This window comes from Salvelinus namaycush, chromosome 35 (genome assembly GCF_016432855.1).
Source record: "Salvelinus namaycush isolate Seneca chromosome 35, SaNama_1.0, whole genome shotgun sequence".
Taxonomy (NCBI): Eukaryota; Metazoa; Chordata; class Actinopteri; order Salmoniformes; family Salmonidae; genus Salvelinus; species Salvelinus namaycush.
This window is the reverse complement of record NC_052341.1, coordinates 16,158,239-16,177,440: the sequence shown is the minus strand read 5'-3', so window position 1 is coordinate 16,177,440 and position 19,202 is coordinate 16,158,239. Positions and strand designations below refer to the sequence as shown.

Genomic DNA, 19,202 nt, shown 5'->3' with positions numbered 1-19,202 from the left:
TTGATCAGGCTGTTGGTTGGGTTGTAACCTGTGGAATGTTGTCCCACTCCTCTTCAATGGCTGTGCGCAGTTGCTTGATATTGGCCGGAACTGGAACACGCTGTCGTGCACGTTGATCCAGAGCATCCCAAACATGCTCAATGGGTGACATGTTTGGTGAGTATGCAGGCCATAGAAGAACTGGGGCATTTTCATCTTCCAGGAATTGTGTACAGATCCTTGCGACATGAGGCTATGCATTATAATGCTGAAGCATAAGGTGATGGCGGCAGAGGAATGGCACGATAATGGATCTCGTCACAGTATCTCTGTGCATTCAAATTGCCATTGATAAAATGCAATTGTGTTCATTGTCCATAGTTTATGCCTGCCTGCCCATACCATAACCGCACCGCCAACATGGGGCACTCTGTTCATAACGTTGACTTCAGCAAACCACTCGCCCACACGACGCCATACATGCTGTCTGCCATCTGCCCGGTACAGTTGAAACCTGGATTCATCCGTGAAGAGCAGACTTCTCCAGCGTGCCAGTCGCCATCATAGGTGAGCATTTGCCCACTGAAGTCAGTTACGACGCCGAACTGCAGTCAGGTCAAGACCCTGGTGAGAATGACGAGCACGCAGATGAGCTTCCCTGAGACGGTTTCTGACAGTTTGTGCAGAAATTCTTCTGTTGTGGAAACCCATAGTTTCAACAGCTGTCCGGATGGCTGATCCCAGACTCAGGTGAAGAAGCCGGATGTGAAGGTCCTGGGCTGGTTACACGTGGTCTGAGGTTGTGAGGCCGGTTGGACGTACGGCCAAATTCTCTAAAACGACATTGCAGGTGGTTTATGGTGGAGAAATTAACATTACATTCTCTGGTAACAGCTCTGGGGACATTCCTGCAGTCAGCAAGCCAACTGCATGCTCCCTCAAAACTTGAGACATCTGTGGCATTGTGTTGCGTGATAAAACTGCACATTTTAAAGTGGCCTTTTATTGTCCCCAGCACAAGGGGCAGCTGTGTAATGATCATGCTGTTTAATCAGCTTCTTGATATGCCACAACTGTCAGGTGGATGGATTATCTTGGCAAAGAAGAAAATTTGAGAGAAATAAGCTTTTTGTGCATATGGAACATTTCTGGGATCTTTTATTTCAGCTCATGAAACATGGGACCAACATTTTACATATTGCATTTATATTTTTGTTCAATGTAAAATCATTAAACATTATTTTGTATATATTGTTACAAAGTGGTAACTATCCCAACACTGGGATATGCATAGGCTTTTGTGGAACTCATGCACTTATGTAAGCCTCATTAACACTACAAAAGTGCCAGTTGTTCAACCTTAAAGGGGCAATCAGCAGTTGCTACATCCATTTTTGGACTTAAATAATGACATGTACCCAATGATTCTTGAAGAATTTAACTTAGAAATGCCTCATGAGTTCAGTTCAACTGTCGTACTCCATCAGAACCCAAAATATAAGCTTGTTTTGCTACAATGTTTGTAAACAAAGTAAATGTTAACAAACACTGGTTAAAACTTTTGAAATCATGGATGATCAAGCCTTACATAAGGACTGACCATCCATGATATCAAAAGTTTTAACCAGAATTTGAGAGTTGTTACATTTCTCCAGCCCCATCCCTCAGCTTTTTACCAACTATCAACAACCCAACCTTTCTGTTTTAAAAGAGAACAATCCAACTAAGTGACCCTATGCCTGCAACCCAGCAGTTGGGTCATCCAAATAACCCAGCATTTTTTAGAGTGTGCGTGCGTGCATGCGTCTGTATGTGTGTGTATATGTGCGTGAATGCGTTATTTTGTGTGTGCGTGCGTATGTGTGTGTGTCAGTCAGTCAGTGAATGCGGCCCTGCCTGGTCAGTCACATGCTCATGTTTCATGTGTTTGTTGTAACAGCTGACTGTGAGACAGACGGCTATCTCAGCTCCTCTGGCCTCCAGGACCCCCTGGAGACAGCGGTCAGCCTCAACGGGTCAACCCTCAACGGGACTGGGACTACCGCCCTCAATGGACAGCCTCACCACCAACCCATCCCAGCCCTTCGCTTTCCCTCTGTGAGTGAATGGGACAAATAGTGTGCTAGTTATCCAAGTGTAAGAGTAGTAGAGAGGGGACGAATAGCAACTCTACCTCAACTGTCCCTGCTTATTTTTGAATTACCGTTATTCACTATGTTTCTGTGACTGTTGCCTAATGCTTAATTGTGCCCTCTCCTTTTCCCGTTTGTAGAGTATTGCAGTATTGGGTAATACGGAGCATGGACACTCTGGAGGACACCCTCCCAGCGGCTTCAACTCACCTGTGGACAGGTACTCTCCTCAGCCTCTTCCCTAGAATAAATACTTTATTGTGTATTTTTATTAGAAAGAGACATTCATCTCCTGCCATTCCCATCACCCCCAGACACACACACACACACACACACACACACACTCGCTGAGAGGCACAGGGTCAGTCAGTGCCTTGATCTGTTTTTGGATGTGCTTCCAACAGCAGTGGAATAGACAAACAGACCCCCAGTTGCCAAGTTCCCACCTGACCCTCTAACCTCTAGGCTTCCTATGCCTCTGTACACATCTGTGTGTGCGAATAGCAGACTGATCTGGGGGAAACAACAGCCTCTCCCCAGTCTAGTGATTGAAGCACAATGGACTTTGAGGTTTCTGTCTGTTTTACTTTAGTATCAGATGTTTCTGGCTAGGGGGTGTTTGTGTGTGCGTGCGTGCGTGAATGCGTGCGTGTGTGTGCCTGTGTGTGTTGTCATCTGGTACCCATTCTGTCTAAGGTATTTTGTGTTCCAAAACATCTTCAGCATGCACTACTTATGATTCTATACATAGCAATTAGAAAGATGATACTTTTGTTCCCAAGTGGGAAATACATTTTTACAGTTAGTCAGCAAAAACACTACTTAAAAACTGAAACCCAACACCAACACATAAAACCAAACAAGTATGTCATAAACAAGAAGAACGTAAACAAAAACATTTCCATTTCCCCATTACCTCCATCCTGAGTGGGTGAACAACCAGTTTTGTCCACCGTGAACTGAAGTTCCCCAAAAGTACTTCAGATTTTAGAGAACGGTTAGAAAGCTCAGTGGAACCTGCCAACCAGTAGAGTGTCTGTAAATCTTTGCTGAAGTAGTGGATGGAGGAGGGATAAATCAGGGACCACTAAGAGACCCAGAGGACTGAATTTAAGCTTTTTAAAATGTACTGCATGTCCCAGGCTGTGCAACTTTCACTTTTTCATAATAAAAATACTACACTGCTGAACAGAATATGTGGATTTGTTGTTCCTTTACTATGACTGTGTACTTGTTTTCTATAGGAGATTTGTCCCAATTGCTGTAGGCCCATATTACAGCACACTGATGTTTAATATATCCTCACATTGGGCTTTATTTGGCATATATATTTGGCATGTATAACAGTCTAGCTCTGTTTCTGACCTAAAACTTGATAGGTGGTTATGGTTATTTCTAATTCCTCCTAATAGCATAGCATGTATTAACTCATAAATGTTACGGCAGTTATTACACAAATTCACTAACACACCAATCATCTTCACAGCTACGCCTCCGACATGATCTCGGGTTTGAGTGACGGCTACGAGGGCCTATCAGAGAAGAGCGGCAAGACTGCTGCCAGGCGCACGGCTGGCAAGCTGTTCCGGAGAAGGGCCCGTTCAAGACTGCGCATCACTGGGGTAAAACAAATCAATCAATTAATCAATCAAGACTATTCTATACAAGTGATTGTCAAGTCTAATTGTCAAGTCCACAGTTAGGGCCCATCCCAAATGGCACACTATTCCCTATATAGTGGAGGAATAGGGTACCAATAGGGTGTCATTTGGATATGCATACTTTGCAGTGTTTCCCCTATAATAATTTAGCAGCGGCGCCCAATAAATTGTCGCCACCACTCAAAATAATAGGATTACATTTAATTATTTTTGCGGGGTTATTCTGCCGAGACACGCTTTTAAGCATTTTATGCATTTTTTTTCAATGATTCAGCGTATTTATTCAAAGCCTCTATGCTGCATCAGTTGGGCTACAGGTTGTAATGCTTTTAAAGGGAAAATTATATTTCAGATGGTGTCAACATAATTCCATTTTCATTCATTTTGGGGTAGAATGTCCTTTAAAAAGTAACCAGAAGTTACATTATCACAGTCGTTATACAAAACAAACGTGGTTATTCAGTTTATGTAATCCTCTTAGAGGTTATGCTGGTGGTACAGTATGCTCTTCCTCCACCTGCTATGTCTCTTGTGACCAGAACACCTGGGGAAGCAGAAACAAACATTTACATTTTAGTCATTTAACAGACACTCTTATCCATACATTTTTGTACTGGTCCCCTGTGAGAATCAAACCCACAACCCTGGTGATGCAAGTACCATGCTCTACCAACTGAGCCACACAGACCATGCTCACCCTCATACACATACAGTAGGTACACGTATACACGTATACACACACACACACACACACACACACACACACACACACACACACACACACACACACACACACACACACACACACACACACACACACACACACACACACACACACACACACACACACACACACACACACACACACACACACACACTGAGAGTGCTTTATCTTTGTTCTACTGCTACCCCAGTGTCTTTATATTCTACATAACATAAACAAACTAACACTGGTGGATGGTGTCTCTATGTGCAGCTCTCTGACAAAGACGACCGGGTGGTGGAGTGTCAGCTGCAGACTCACAATGACAAGATGGTTACCTTCAAGTTCGACCTGGACGGAGACAACCCAGAGGACATTGCAGCTGTCATGGTTTGTTGTCACCTCTAGGGTGTGAATAGCCTTAGGTCATTTAGGGATTTATTTAACGACAGTCATATTATTATCTCCGTGTAAAAGACTCATTATGCTGAAGGAAGAGCCAATAAATGCAGGAGAAATGAAGCACTATCAGCTTATCTTAATGATACTCCTATCTACTTCTATCTCACACAGCAGCACAGACTCTACGTCCCACTTCCAGTTAAAACACTCTTGTCTCTGTGTTTCTGTGTCATATAGATTTATCTTGGTTAGGGGGTTGTGAGGCAAGGAGATAAGCAGTTTACACACGTGCCATTTTAGTTTACATGTGTGTGTCTCATTTTATTTTGATTACGAACTTGGGGAGGTTCTGGCGTAGAGATACACAAAGCACGTAGGCATGATGAGGTAGTGGTATTTTCGGCTTCTGTTGGTGGTAGATTCCAGAACTTTGCGTTCACTGAGTGTTCTGTTTATTCCGATTCTGAATGAAACACAGTGAGCTTTTGTTTAGGCCAGTCTTGGCACAGAGCTGGTCAGGTCTCATAAATGCCCCTATTAGTGCAGCACACCAGCACTATACGAGCTGAATTAAGACATACTGACAGGAGAGCCAGGCCATTCACCACACCCCACCACCCCACCACCCAACCACCCAACCACCCAACCACCCCACACCCCACCACCCAACCACCCAACCCACAATTCACAGAATCTGCACAACATAGACTCAGACTGCTTCAACAAATTAGCATATTATGAAGGTTGGACAAGAAGCCACGTATGACGCAATACACAATAACTGAAGATGGAAGGACAGATGGATGGACAGAAGGATGGACAAAGAGACATACAGGCATGCAGACAGGCAGGCAGACAAACAGACAGACATATGTTATCAATGTGTTATTATTAGGTTATTAATGTTATAAAAATGTTGTTATTCATATGTTATTAATGTGTTAATTGCGTCTGTATTATCCAGGTTCACAATGAGTTCATCCTGCCAGCGGAGAAGGAGGGGTTTATCCAGCGCATAGGTGACATCATCAAGAGGGCAGAGGCTCTGATGAAGGAGCACAAGGTCCACGTGGGTGGCGGCCACGGAGCACCACGCCCACAACACCACAACGGGGTCAACTCACTGTCCGCGTCCCAGGTAAGTACCACTACCAGTACCAGTACCAATACCAGTAATAGTACCAGTACCAATACAAGCTCTGGGTTCCCACATCATCAAAACCATTTCACTGACTTTCAAATGTTCAAATGTTTACAGACTCGGTGTCATCGTGGTATGTACTACTAGCTATGTGATTATATATTGAGGAGGAATTTTATGTGAATTGGATGTGAATCCAATTGTGGAGGATCTTTTAATTTCCTTTTGTGGTCAATGCATAGGGAGCTATAGGGAGCTTTAGGGAGATGTATGGAGCATTAGCAAGCTATAGGGAGCTTTAAGGAGCTATGGGGAGCTATGGGGAGCTTTAAGGAGCTATAGTGAGCTATAGGGAGTTATATGGAGCTTTATGGAGCTATAGAGAGCTTTATGGAGCTATAGGGAGCTATAGGGAGTTATGGAGCTATAGTGAGCTATAGGGAGCTAAGGCTATGTAATAAAGTCATACAGTGAGGGGGCATTTGTATGCTATACATTACATTAGTTTAAATGCAATGCGCCCAGCTGTGCTTATCCTGGGCAGGTCATAAATATAGTAGAAGAGTGTGTTTAGTAGGTGCCTAGTGGGGAAAATGCCTAAGAGACAGATGTGGGTTAAGGAGTAATGGAGAAGGTGTACTCAGAACAAAAGCAACTGGAGTAATACTGTAATCAGGACATGGTGGTACTAAAAAGCTCTTAAACCCCCATATAAATCCTATGACGTCATTAGTGGAAGTGCACCACCATGCCTACGGTGTGTACACTAAATCAAATCACATGTTATTTGTCACATGCTTCGTAAACAACAGGTATAGACTAATAGTGAAATGCTTACTTACCAACAATGCAGAAAGAAAAATGTAAAAATAATATAAAGACAAAAACACGAGGAATAAAATACACAATGAGTAACGATAACTTGGCTATATACGCAGGGTACCAGTACTGAGTCGATGTGCAGGGGTACGAGGTTATTGAGGTATATATGTACATATAGGTAGGGATAAAGTGAATAGGCAACAGGATAGATAATAAGCAGTAGCAGCAGTGTATGTGATGAGTCAAAATAGTTAGTGCAATACAGATAGTCCGGGTAGCTATTTGGTTAACTATTTAACTAACTATTTAGCAGTCTTATGGCTTGAGGGTAGAAGCTGTTCAGTGTCCTGTTGGTTCCAGACTTGGTGCAATGGTACTGCTTGCCGTGCGGTAGCACAGAGAACAGTCTATGACTTAGTCTATGACTAGAGTCCAGCTCTAGATAATATAACTAGACCATTATTTAGGTTCAGAGTGGTTTACTGAGAAAGGGTGTATCGGCCCTGGTCAAAAGTAGTGCTCTATAATGGGAATAGGGTGCCATTTGGAACGCACATGTACCTAGATAGGGGCAGCCAGGAGAGAAGAGTCTGTACTGCCAGGACATGTTCCTATCCTCAGAACACAACCTGCCTGCTGTGCTGAGCCTTCCAGTAAATGGATCTAGGAGAACAGTGAAGAACAATGTGTTGTTTCATGTGGGTCGGGAGGACCGGTAACTCCTCCTCCTACACACACACACACACACACACACACACACACACACACACACACACACACACACACACACACACACACACACACACACACACACACACATACACATACACATACACATACACACACATACATACATACATACATATACATACATACATACATGTACACATACATACATACATACATATACACATACATACATACATATACACATACATACATACATACATACATACATACATACATACATACATACATACATACATACATACATACATACATACATACATACATACATACATACACACATACATACATACATACATACATACATACATACATACATACATACATACATACATACATACATACATACATACATACATACATACATACATACATACATACATACATACATACATACATACATACATACATACATACATACATACATACATACATACATACATACATACATACATACATACATACATACATACATACATACATACATACATACATACATACATACATACATACATACATACATACATACATACATACATACATACATACATACATACATACATACATACATACATACATACATACATACATACATACATACATACATACATACATACATACATACATACATACATACATACATACATACATACATACATACATACATACATACATACATACATACATACATACATACATACATACATACATACATACATACATACATACATACATACATACATACATACATACATACATACATACATACATACATACATACATACATACATACATACATACATACATACACTACCCCCTAGGTACATAATTACCTCAGGCTGTCCTGGAAATCTCTCCTTCCTGGCTCCGGACCAGGACTTGATTGAAAACAGGCTGCTAACCCGACCACATCTCTAACTGAGAACCCCTATGGCCTTATACCTTTCTGGGCTAATTGTGTCCCATGTAAACCCCGGGCCTCTTCCCCTTAAAAAACATAGAAAATGAGTTCCGTCTGAGAGAATGTAACCACAACTCTGGAACTTGTCTGTCTCTGTCCTGATTGTGTACTAGGGTTATGGTTTAGGTTAGAGGCATATCTTCTTCTATTATTCTATTCTTAACAACATCACAGATGGGTTCTGAGAAGTTATTTGTTGATAGAAAACTCCTCATGGAAGACAAGAACCGAAGTGTACCTCTGGACATTTATGTCTTTGCCTAGTCGTTACTGCATGTTCGCGTGACCAGTCATTACACTGCAGTAATTCAAGAAAATAAAATAGAGCTGTGACTCTAGAGGGTTTGTTTCCTGTTTAGGAGGGTTTAGAGTTAGTTTTTCGTTCAGATTATGGTGGTTAAAAGATTTAGACCAAAGTGAAGTAGAACACTAAATAGATGTTAATGGTTGCCTTAATGAGTCCTTATTAAAATGGATCGTATCATTAAAATTACCCTGGCTAAATGCAACTGACTTCTCAACAACAAACCCCTTGGGAAGACCAATGATAAATGTAGTGTATGAATTAATACTGTGGATATAATAACGGTGTATATCTGTGTCCTCTATTCCAGCCTAATCTTCACAGTCACATTCTGGAGCGGACACACTCTTCCTACTCTCTACCTGGTAAAATGCCCAAACCTTAATCTTCTAAACTTCCTTTTCTGCTGCTTGGTCTTTGTTATATTTCTGGGCCTCACTTGGCCTATGTATGTTATATTGGGTTTGCATGGCAAATAGACCTGCATGTGTCTGTCTCTATAAGTTTCCTTCATTTTGTTGCTGGTGAGCATGTCCATCTCAATGACTGAGTCTGACTGTGTCTGTCTGTTCTCCCAGACTTCAGCATGGCTGGCCCCAGTGTAGGGGTATGTGACTCTCCCTTAGGGCCCACTGGTGGAGGAGACTTCTTCAGTCCAGCAGACATGACTTCACCTGCAGGGAGACCTCTATTACGCTCCCAGTCTTTCCAAAACGCCTCAGGTACTGTATTGTAATGACCCACCTCTCCTCCTCTTCCTCCTCCCCACGGTCCCATGTGAAGAGGCATTGTTTACTGTTGACAAAGAGAAAACTGTTGTAGACTGAGGTTGCTTCACAAATGGCACCCTGTTACCTTTAAGGCACTACTACCAGAGCCTGGTCAAAAGTAGTGCACTATTATGGGAATAGAGTGCCATTTGGGATGTAGACAGGGATTTGTTTGGAATTAGAACATGAATGGAGTGAGGAAGGACTAGTTTTGACATTTGAAGAGTCTGAAATTGAAAACGTGTGTATTCATCACAAGTCTTTAGTTTAGTTGAGAACCCTACAGTGGAGACTAGCCAGAGATATTGATAACTCTTCAGGGACTTTTTAGGACGACATAACATTCTTCATTCATTGATTTGACATTTAATTCAACAATGGCTCTACAGTTATGAACCAACACGACTCCCGACACTGAAGTAAACAAGCCACTAACATGTCAATGCAGACAGAAATATACTGTAGGTTAGGCAACTAAAAATGAGGTGGAGGGGCCAAAAGGCATTGCGAAACCGGACTGTGCTGTGGCTGTGTCCAGCAGAGAATAGAGACAACTGGGGAGGGAGGGAGATATCCTTCAGATGGCCACGAAGTCTTTAGCTAGTGGGGGTGGAGGGGCAGTTGTATGTTCTTTAATTGAATTCAAATGCTTCCCTCTCTTGTGGTGGGAGTTTTGGAGGAGACTTTCTTGAAAAGTGTGTGTGTGCGTGTGTGTGCTGGCAAACAGATGTTGCAGAGAATCATACTGTAGTACAAGTTAGGCCAGAAAAGCTTATGCTTCACAGTGAGAGCATTCACATCTCAAAAAGAGGCTAAAAGCGCTCTTCAAGTGAAGTAATTACCCAAGAGGCCCTAGGGCAAGGCCGGCGCCGCACCACTGAGGCACAGACCTGGGGTGTGAGGTGCAGGGATGGTTAGTCAGAGCCATGCAAATCTCCTGACAATACCAAGAAAGGGGTCTGAGGAGGGAGGGGTTTTACGATGGTGTTGGGCCCGGTTTGTGTTCTTCTCTGCCAAGATGAGTATGAGTCCCAAATGGCACCCTATTCCCTAAATAGTGTATTACTTTGACCAGGGCAAATAGGGTGCCATTTGGGATGCATACATAACAGCGCATGCCCACATAACAGCGCATGCCCCTACATACAACCAACTGCTCCGGCTATCAGGGCCTTTATGCAATGAAATCATCATCCTAGCTCTCTTAAACAGTGATTTTGTTAGACAAAACCCTACCATGGAATCCATCTTTATACCGCACATGAGGAATTTATTTTCTAAATGTCTGATGTCACTTGGCAGTGGGGCGGAAGGAACGACAAGACAATCCAAAATCTGAGAGAGAGATGGAGCAATAATATAATTGACTCTTTTACAACCTAGGGGATTCTGCTAGTAAATGTCTCTCGAGACGTTGGCATAAGGGTTTGTGTGAGGACACTGTAACGAACCCATTGAGGTTTTGTAAGGCGTTCCTTTTACATAAGTCGTGTTTCTGAGTTAGGTAATGTTATGTTGTTTTGTGTCTACCAATCAGTCACCACACATGAAGTTCCCTCTCAGGAAATAAAAGTTTTGAATGTAATAATAATAACTAACATGTATTATTCTGTTTTGTTTCTATGTTCCAGGTTCTCCTCACTACCACTACCACCACCCAGCCTCCATGTACTCCTCAGAGCCCCCCCAGCAGCAGCAACACCAGCAGTACTACCACATGCCCCCCTTCATGGGCCACACACACTTCCCCTTCCCCTACCCAGTGAACCCCGGTGCCCCCAAACCAGTGGGGTCCCATCCTCCCCTCACACGGGTCGCCAGCAACCCCACGTTCCCCTCCGTCCTCTCCCCAGACCCAGGCTCCCCCGGCGGCCCCCACTCTGATGCTCCGAGCCCCTCTGAGTACAGCGGGGAGGGGAACCCCCTGACCCTCCCTCCTCACCCCCAGAACCCCAACATGTGGCCCTCCCATACACAGCCCCTCTTCTCCCTGGCCAACGTAATCTCCATGGCAATGAGCATGGCTCACTCCTTCATCCCTGCCAACAGCCTGGCTAACCAGGGGATGCCCTCCATAGCAGGCTTCCACCCCCAGCTAACCCACCCTCAGTCGGTCTACTCGTCCGTCTACTCCCCCCACTACCAGACTGCTCCAGTGGAGCTCCCTTACACCCAGGGTGGGACGCCTGGCCAAGGGCAGCAACACAGTGTCTACCAGGGCCCAGACACTCCACCACAGATGCAGAGGGATGGCTCAGTGCCTGTGTACTCTCAAAATGGACACCCCGGTTGGCAGCATAATCACATATCTCCCCCCACGATGGGCTACAACAGCCCACAGATGGTATCACAGCAAGCAGCATCCAGCCCCCTAAGCCATTTACAGAATAGTTCCCAGGGGTCCTACATGGTTCCTCAGGACCAGTCTGATGTGTCCAGCTGTGCGTCAGGGTCTGATCTGTCCCCTTCGTCTCCAGACAGCCCGGAGAGCACAGTAAGTTACCAACCAGCCCATACATGACTGTCTGACAGTGAGAAGTAATGCCATTCTGACAAGTATTGTCCCCCCTCCCCCTTCTCTTTTCCCAAGTTATCATCGTTCAGCTCAACCACACCAATGTCGAGACCTACGGTGCCTGAGATGAACGCCAGTGCTCCCAAGCCCAGACTATCCCCCAGTTACACAGGTAAGATTCACAGTGACTTTCCCCTCTCTACTTCTACACTAGCTGTATTCTGTATTGTACTGGCCCTTACCTAAGCTTACTGTTGATCTGTTGATGGTAGGAGATGGGTTGGGGAGGACGCTGGCAGACCTATGTTGCTTCTGTTAGCACACTAAACAAATGCAGAGTACACACTCCAGACACACACACATACAAAAACACACACACTCCAGACATACACAGACACTCAACGAGGCCCTTTCTCTAGTGTTTTATGTTGTATTTGGTCTAAATAAGGCCTGATGACTGTGTTAGGGCCAATTGGCTCTTCCTGTTGTTTTCAGTTCTGTTTTGTGTTTTATCCTGTCCACATCAGTGTTTGGTGACATTATCACCTATAAGCACTAGCAGTGCCTCGGGATCTGTTGCGTAACCACATGTCTGGATGGAATGTTCCATTGAATAAGGGACCAATAGGTAGGTGTGATTATACCCCGCCTACCAGTATTGACCAGTTAGAACCCACTGGGTACAGACGTCAATTCAACGTCTATTCCACATTGGTTGAACGTAATTTCATTGAAATTACGTGGAAACAACGTTGATTCAACCAGTGTGTAACCAGTGGGAAGCTTTGCCCAGCAGAAATGACCAATCAGAAGGCTTCTACGCTCGTTACAGGCCTCTCCTCCCACATCCTCCCCACCTGTCTGTGTTCACACCCCCACCCCACCCAGCTCCAGTACCCGAGCAACCCAACCCAGCCCATTTCGCTCAACAGACATACAGAACAGGCTCTGTTTTTGAGAAATCCCAGGGCCACATTCAGCAGAAAATAACTGTTTTCCGACCGTGTAGAGTAGAGTTACACCTAGTGCCAGACCTCCGCTAGCTCTTGCTTCCCACCCATTTATGGCACCATGAACACAACCAGATGTTGGCAGTAGATATGGCAGTTGGATTGGTTTTTCTGACAGAAAGTTATGAAACTAAGGCCAGGATTCTATCCGATCCGTGGTAGATCCGCGTAACAGCACGCTTGACATTTAAAGTACATTTCAGATTGAGACGACATTATCCATTTGAATCAATTGGAAAGTACGAGTCAATGTCAATGGAAAATTATATCAATACTGGAACAGAATGTAAACACAAACTGTAGATTGTGAAAAATAATAATTATCACTGTGTTGATATTAATCATAAACCTCCTCCACCCCACAGATCCCCCGCCTGCTGCCGTCACAGTGGGTCGTTTCCAGGTCACCCCTAGCATAGAGATCCCTATGCCTGCTGCACCAGATGGACAAGGCTCTAACCCCACCAGGCCCAAGTCAGTGGGCAGCTCCTCCCCAGGCCGAACCAGGCCCAAGTCAGTGGGCAGCTCCTCCCCAGGCCGAACCAGGCCCAAGTCAGTGGGTAGCTCCACCACCTCCGAGAGCAGCACAGAGGAGCAGGGGGGGGCAGATACAAGCCTGAACACCTCCCTCACTCTCTCCCCCCCAGACCGACACCTCCCTGTGGAGGAGGACGGTGAGGTCCAGGTAGGGTGGGCCGGGACCAAAGAGCAGCAGCAGGAAGAGGAGGAGGAAGAAGAGGGGGAAGAAGATGACGAGGAGCATGAGGAGGAGAAGGAAGAGCAGCAGATAGTAAGAAGGAGGAGGAGGAGAGTGTGTAGCCTCAGTCTGATGGGTACGTCTGCAGACAGCGGCCTGTCCGTCACAGTGGTGGATTCAGAGGGGCGTGGCCTGTGGGAGGGAGGTGCAGGGAGCCCTACCTACAACTCGGCCCTGCACCACTTGTGGCTGAGCTACAGCCGCAACTTCACGTACATGAGCAGTGACGACTCGGAGGACGAGGACATGCGGGAGGAGCTGCAGGTGATGAGGGAGAAGTGAGTGTTTCACCTTCAGCATCTCTCCAGTTATTTACCCATTTTCATTCCAGATCGATTTAGGGTTTGAATCCAAGTTTGATTATTTTGAACTCAACTTGCATCTCAACTATTCCAAATCACTTAAACAAGTCCTCAGAGTTCTCACCTATCTGTTTCTCTCTCTCTCTTTCTCTCTCTCTCAGACACTTGGTGCAGGTGCAGAGTCTCCAGGCCACCCAGAAGAGGGAGATTGAGGAGCTGTATGAGAGGATGGGGAAGGTTCCCCCTGCGGGGATTGTCTCGCCTGCCGCCATGCTCTCCAGTCGCCAACGCCGTATCTCTAAGGAGAGGAGTTACCCCTCCACCTCCCGCAGAAACAGCCTGCAGCGCCTGGACATACTCCCCCTCCAAGGTATCATCAGGAGGAACTCTCTGGGTGGCAGCAACAGCAGCAGCAGCTCTCCGGAGAAGCCCTCTAAAGGGGTGACCTTTGCTTCCGATGTCAGTAGAATGGTTAGAGTTCTCTCATTATGTCTTTATTTACTGTACACAGAGCATGGCCACGATTCAATTAGAGGTGCGTTGTCGGTAGTGCAATGTGCTTGTCTACAACGCACCTCTGATTGAATCACGACCCATATCTTACATTTATTTTGCTGTCTAAAATCTAAGTTTATCTGGAAATCCTAATGTGCAATGCATGATGCTCTACACATTTAATCATTGCATCTCCTTGTCTCCTCTCTCACCAGTAAGAATCTTCAACCATGCTTGCTGTAGAATAAGCCCAGACTACCTCATCTAAAATGTGACTGAAATAATCATGCCCATCCTGCTGGAGGAAATAACTGACATCACCTCTAAACCCTTTATCTGGGCCCCCATTGGAGGAGACTTACCTAGATCCCCCAGAAACCAGGAAGCTCCTCTGCTGATCCAATAGTCACAGGGTTAATCATAGGTCGCAGGTCCGTCAGAGGTCGCTGAGCCCTCTGCTATGAAGGGACAACAGAACTGTTGTCATCCGCTGTCAGTCACCCCCAAGAGAAGCTTGCCAGATTCAACGGTTCAGTGCAACATACCCGTTCTAGGACGCCACCAGAACAGTGTTTAAAATGAGATGGTCAAAAGTTTCAAAACTGCCTAATCCTCAGCTAATGCGTATAAAAGGCTCACAATAGTACTAGCCCAAGTAGTGCACCATCATTCTTCATACTATGCAATGCTAGTGAGAAACGTGTGATCATTGTACATAGAGCCTTAATGATCAGCTGTAGTCCTGCCTTGTAGCCACAGAGCAGTAAGGGTTGTTCCAGCTACAATATTGGGATCATGGGATCGAGGCCGGGGCAGTTGATCATTATTTTCCTGCTTATCTGACTGTCGCACACATTTTTATTGGGAGCAGTGGAGTGAGATGAAGCTCAGTAACTCTTGCTGTATTTCAGATTATTCACTCTCCTCTTTGCACATTTGACTGTGTTTGGAATCTGTTGATGCTGACTGTAGCTCGCTACTGCCCTCTAGAGTCTGACTACAGAAGTCCAGATATGTTGTTATAGTTCTGCCTGTTTTCCAATGTACAATAGTGATGCAACAATATTTCTGATGAATTCAACAGCATTATGAAGGACGACTGTTGTCAATGTGTAGAAAGATGTGAACATAGATGTTAAAAGATGGTAGGCAGTACCTTATATACATTATAGTGAGCATTTATCAATAAAATGCAACACTATGACAAGTAGCTTTCCGAACAACCATATACAGTACTATAGGTAGACCTACAACACTGAAATCATTTAGGTGTCAGTCTTTCCAGAATATTTCAGAATTTCACATTATATGTGTTCATATGAAATATAAAAAGGTTATACAGTAAGAAGCAAGGCACAATACAGCTCTATAAATGACAAATACCTAAGACTAAAACTACTCCTTTTAAAAACAAATCAAGTGAAAGTATTGCCAAATCAGCCACATCAATTTAAAAAAAATAGGCAATTTATGGTTGATGATTTTCAACTCTCCTGACTTTTTAGCTGAGATTATATTTTCTTCCAAAATAATTAAACATAGGTCTAGACTACTGGTTCTCACCATGATTGTAAATGTGTAAATATGAAATAATGCATTTGTAAATTACTTTTACAAATGAATCAAAGACATTTTGGCAAGCTACTTTTCTTGTGCAAACACATTGACAATGATAAACCTTGCTGCAATGCGCAATAAACCAGGCACCCTATGCACTTTAGTAAATTCTACTTTAGTAGTAACTCATCACACTTTTTGGTAAAGTAGCATATTTATATGCACAAGTGGGGAAGAGTACGACTACCCTAAAAAATGAATTAAACTGTGAGCCCATATTAGCTATTGCCTTAAATACACATATGGAATTCTATTGCAATGATACTCAAGATTTATATTTAAAGAAAGAAAAAGTGATTACAATCCACATTTTTGAATGCATGTATGATTGTTGGTTGATTGTATTGCTTTAACATACAAAGCTGCTGTCCTGCCATGCTCAATCTGTGCCTTTTCCTTGCAATGTCTTATTTTATATTTTTACTCTGTAGCTTTGGTGGCTACAACAAACTCTGTAAATCATATTTTGACATAGAGTTGAAATAATGATAGTGTTCCTCTCCGCTTCCGTACTACTGTGGCAATATCAGTGTATGAAACATTACACTGACCTTGCTATAAGATGTCATTTATTGTTGTGAAAAAACCAAATACATAATAACAAATGTACAACTCAATCCTTTATCAACATAAATATATTTCAATATAAATATGTTTCTTTGTCCCAGTTGAGCTGTTATATTTCTAATCCCACCTATTTCAAGGCCACTGTAGAATTAACATTACTGATAGACATGAGGTTGAATTAGTTTTATAGTTTTGGGAGAAATCCTTTGATGCTGATTTGAAGGGAATACAAATATTTCTACACAAGTGCCTAGTCATTGGGAAGAAAAGGAAGGAGAATAGGTGCCTACTCATTGGGGTACCATTAAGAAACCAGAAATCATTAAAAAACATGTTGCCTCCTGTTGCCATCCGCTTGGTGCCTAATGAACAAGACCCAGGATCCTGAAATGGTAAGGGGGTAATCGGGGGCAGTAGATAATTCTTTCTACAGACAAGCATGTTTAATCACCATGAAGACACTTAAGTCAGCAACACAACCACATAAAAGTATACATATCCAGGGCAAAACAGGGTTCGATGCTGCCTTGACAGTGGCTAGCAGTGGAATAAGATGTAGCACCAGCATTTGTCAGCATTAGTCCCTTCCAGTGCAATTAGGCCTACAGGCGATAGGATCAGTGGCACACCACACAGTCGATCTGAGCTCAGTCCATCTGATCGCCAAGTCAGTTGGCGCCTGTCTTTGCCCCCCCCATTCTCGCGACCTTGGCCTCCTCATCCAGCTCATCCATAATCTTCTCCTGTTTCACTGAGTAAAACGTGTAGCCATCTAGGAGGAGCAAAGTCAAGGCAAATGTGTTGACAGAGGCAAGGTATGTGCTGGGTATGAAGCTATAGTCGAGCTTAACTACATAAACACAAGGATGAACGTTTTCATCATCATCAACATACATTTATGGCAGACATGTTTTACACTCATCACCAGCTTTCACTGTAGCAACTTGTAATAAAGTGGCATGATGAGAGAGCTACTTAGCTAACTCTAGTTAGATCCTTGCTTGGCTACTAGCTAACGTTACATAGTTATCCAATTAGCTAACTCGCTTGCTACAGTACATGGCTGTTATGCAAACACATGTCATGCTGTTCTTCACCACTACAACGTGAATTTCATAACCTATCTACAATGACTTACAGCTTCAAGGACATACATGAATAATGTCTGGTTGACTTTAACTGCTAATAGTTATGGCAACATTACAATGGATCGCTATATCATGCCGTTTAGTGGCAAATTAGCTCATGTTACGCAGTTCACCTTTTGTGACTGAGTTTGGCAAGGATACAAATACCCATTACAATGGCTCCGATAGCAAGTCCTGTTGCAATATTACGCCCCCTGAGTTGCTGCGATTTCTTCTTCCATTGCGCGAGCTCCACTTGTCTGATAAAGTAGAACTCGTCCCTGGTAAGATCCTCCTTGTTTGGATCTATCCTCTTTGCAAAAGGGACTTCGGGATCCACTGTCGGTTTCTGGTCAGCCATTTTTGCGACAGCCTGATCTGCTTGTGCAACACTATAATAGGTCACCCAGACATTTCCGGTTTCGACGCGAAAGGTTCGTTTTTTTTAGTGTGTCAACCGCCATCTCATGGCAAAATAAAGTACTGCATTTTCAAAAATTAACTCCGCGGACAACGAAATCCAAAGTTTTTTTTATTTTTATCTTGCCATTTTATTTCTGGCTAGCTAGTAACGTTAGCTATGGCGAAGAGATTCCTATTCTCGCCAAGCCAAAGCAAAAACCTAAAGTTTGGTGAAGCTTCTTTTGATATTTTATCAGACTTTCTCATAAATCTCAATACCAGAAACAAAGATAAACTGAGCAATTTATCACGTTACAGTGGGGATTTTAAAGACAAAAGATTGACAGGTAAGTTTTTAGCTCGCTGCTGGCTAACGGTTGTTCGTAACTTTGGTCAACTATCTCATTGTTCTATCTGTGCTTTGGCAACGGCCATTACAAGAACACGCCACCGGAAATGCGAATGGCGCCACGTTTGTTTAGGCTAAAGTTACGTAACATTACGTTATTTTGGCTTCACAGGTAACCTGTGACAGGTTGACCAAACCGATCTAATATCAAATATTAAAAAAACGAGGCCACTAGGGTCAAAATGAATGTAAATATGAATTATCCATAAGTACATGGACACTAGCTATAAGTTATGTGCTATTATTTTGTTGATTTTCTGATCGACTGATAAACAACTGAATCACGTCGTAAACAGAAGAGATGATGAGTCGGATCTTTCATATTAGCTTCGATTGGACTAAGTTATTCTGCTACACAGTAGCAAGTAGCATAACATTT

At 43.6% G+C, this 19,202-nt stretch overlaps 2 protein-coding genes across 2 annotated transcripts in view; one reads left to right on the top strand and one right to left on the bottom strand.

The window, feature by feature from the left end:
- Positions 1 to 16,931, top strand: part of wnk4a (WNK lysine deficient protein kinase 4a) — a 66,631-nt gene extending 49,700 nt beyond the window's left edge. The window contains exons 9-20 of the mRNA XM_038975064.1: positions 1,919 to 2,076; positions 2,252 to 2,331; positions 3,598 to 3,733; positions 4,749 to 4,865; positions 5,842 to 6,015; positions 9,163 to 9,217; positions 9,431 to 9,574; positions 11,254 to 12,116; positions 12,213 to 12,309; positions 13,513 to 14,182; positions 14,368 to 14,677; positions 14,917 to 16,931. Coding sequence (XP_038830992.1) covers positions 1,919 to 2,076; positions 2,252 to 2,331; positions 3,598 to 3,733; positions 4,749 to 4,865; positions 5,842 to 6,015; positions 9,163 to 9,217; positions 9,431 to 9,574; positions 11,254 to 12,116; positions 12,213 to 12,309; positions 13,513 to 14,182; positions 14,368 to 14,677; positions 14,917 to 14,919 — 2,807 coding nt within the window. The 3' untranslated portion in view covers positions 14,920 to 16,931. The remainder of the gene's footprint in view (positions 1 to 1,918; positions 2,077 to 2,251; positions 2,332 to 3,597; positions 3,734 to 4,748; positions 4,866 to 5,841; positions 6,016 to 9,162; positions 9,218 to 9,430; positions 9,575 to 11,253; positions 12,117 to 12,212; positions 12,310 to 13,512; positions 14,183 to 14,367; positions 14,678 to 14,916) is intronic.
- Positions 16,871 to 18,418, bottom strand: LOC120029792 (cytochrome c oxidase assembly factor 3 homolog, mitochondrial). The gene is made up of 2 exons (XM_038975065.1): positions 18,175 to 18,418; positions 16,871 to 17,657 (listed from the first exon to the last, which is right to left on the bottom strand). Exons 1-2 carry the CDS (start codon positions 18,371 to 18,373, stop codon positions 17,554 to 17,556), a joined length of 303 nt encoding a protein of 100 aa, XP_038830993.1. The 5' UTR covers positions 18,374 to 18,418; the 3' UTR covers positions 16,871 to 17,553.
- Between the last annotated feature and the right edge of the window lie 784 nt (positions 18,419 to 19,202).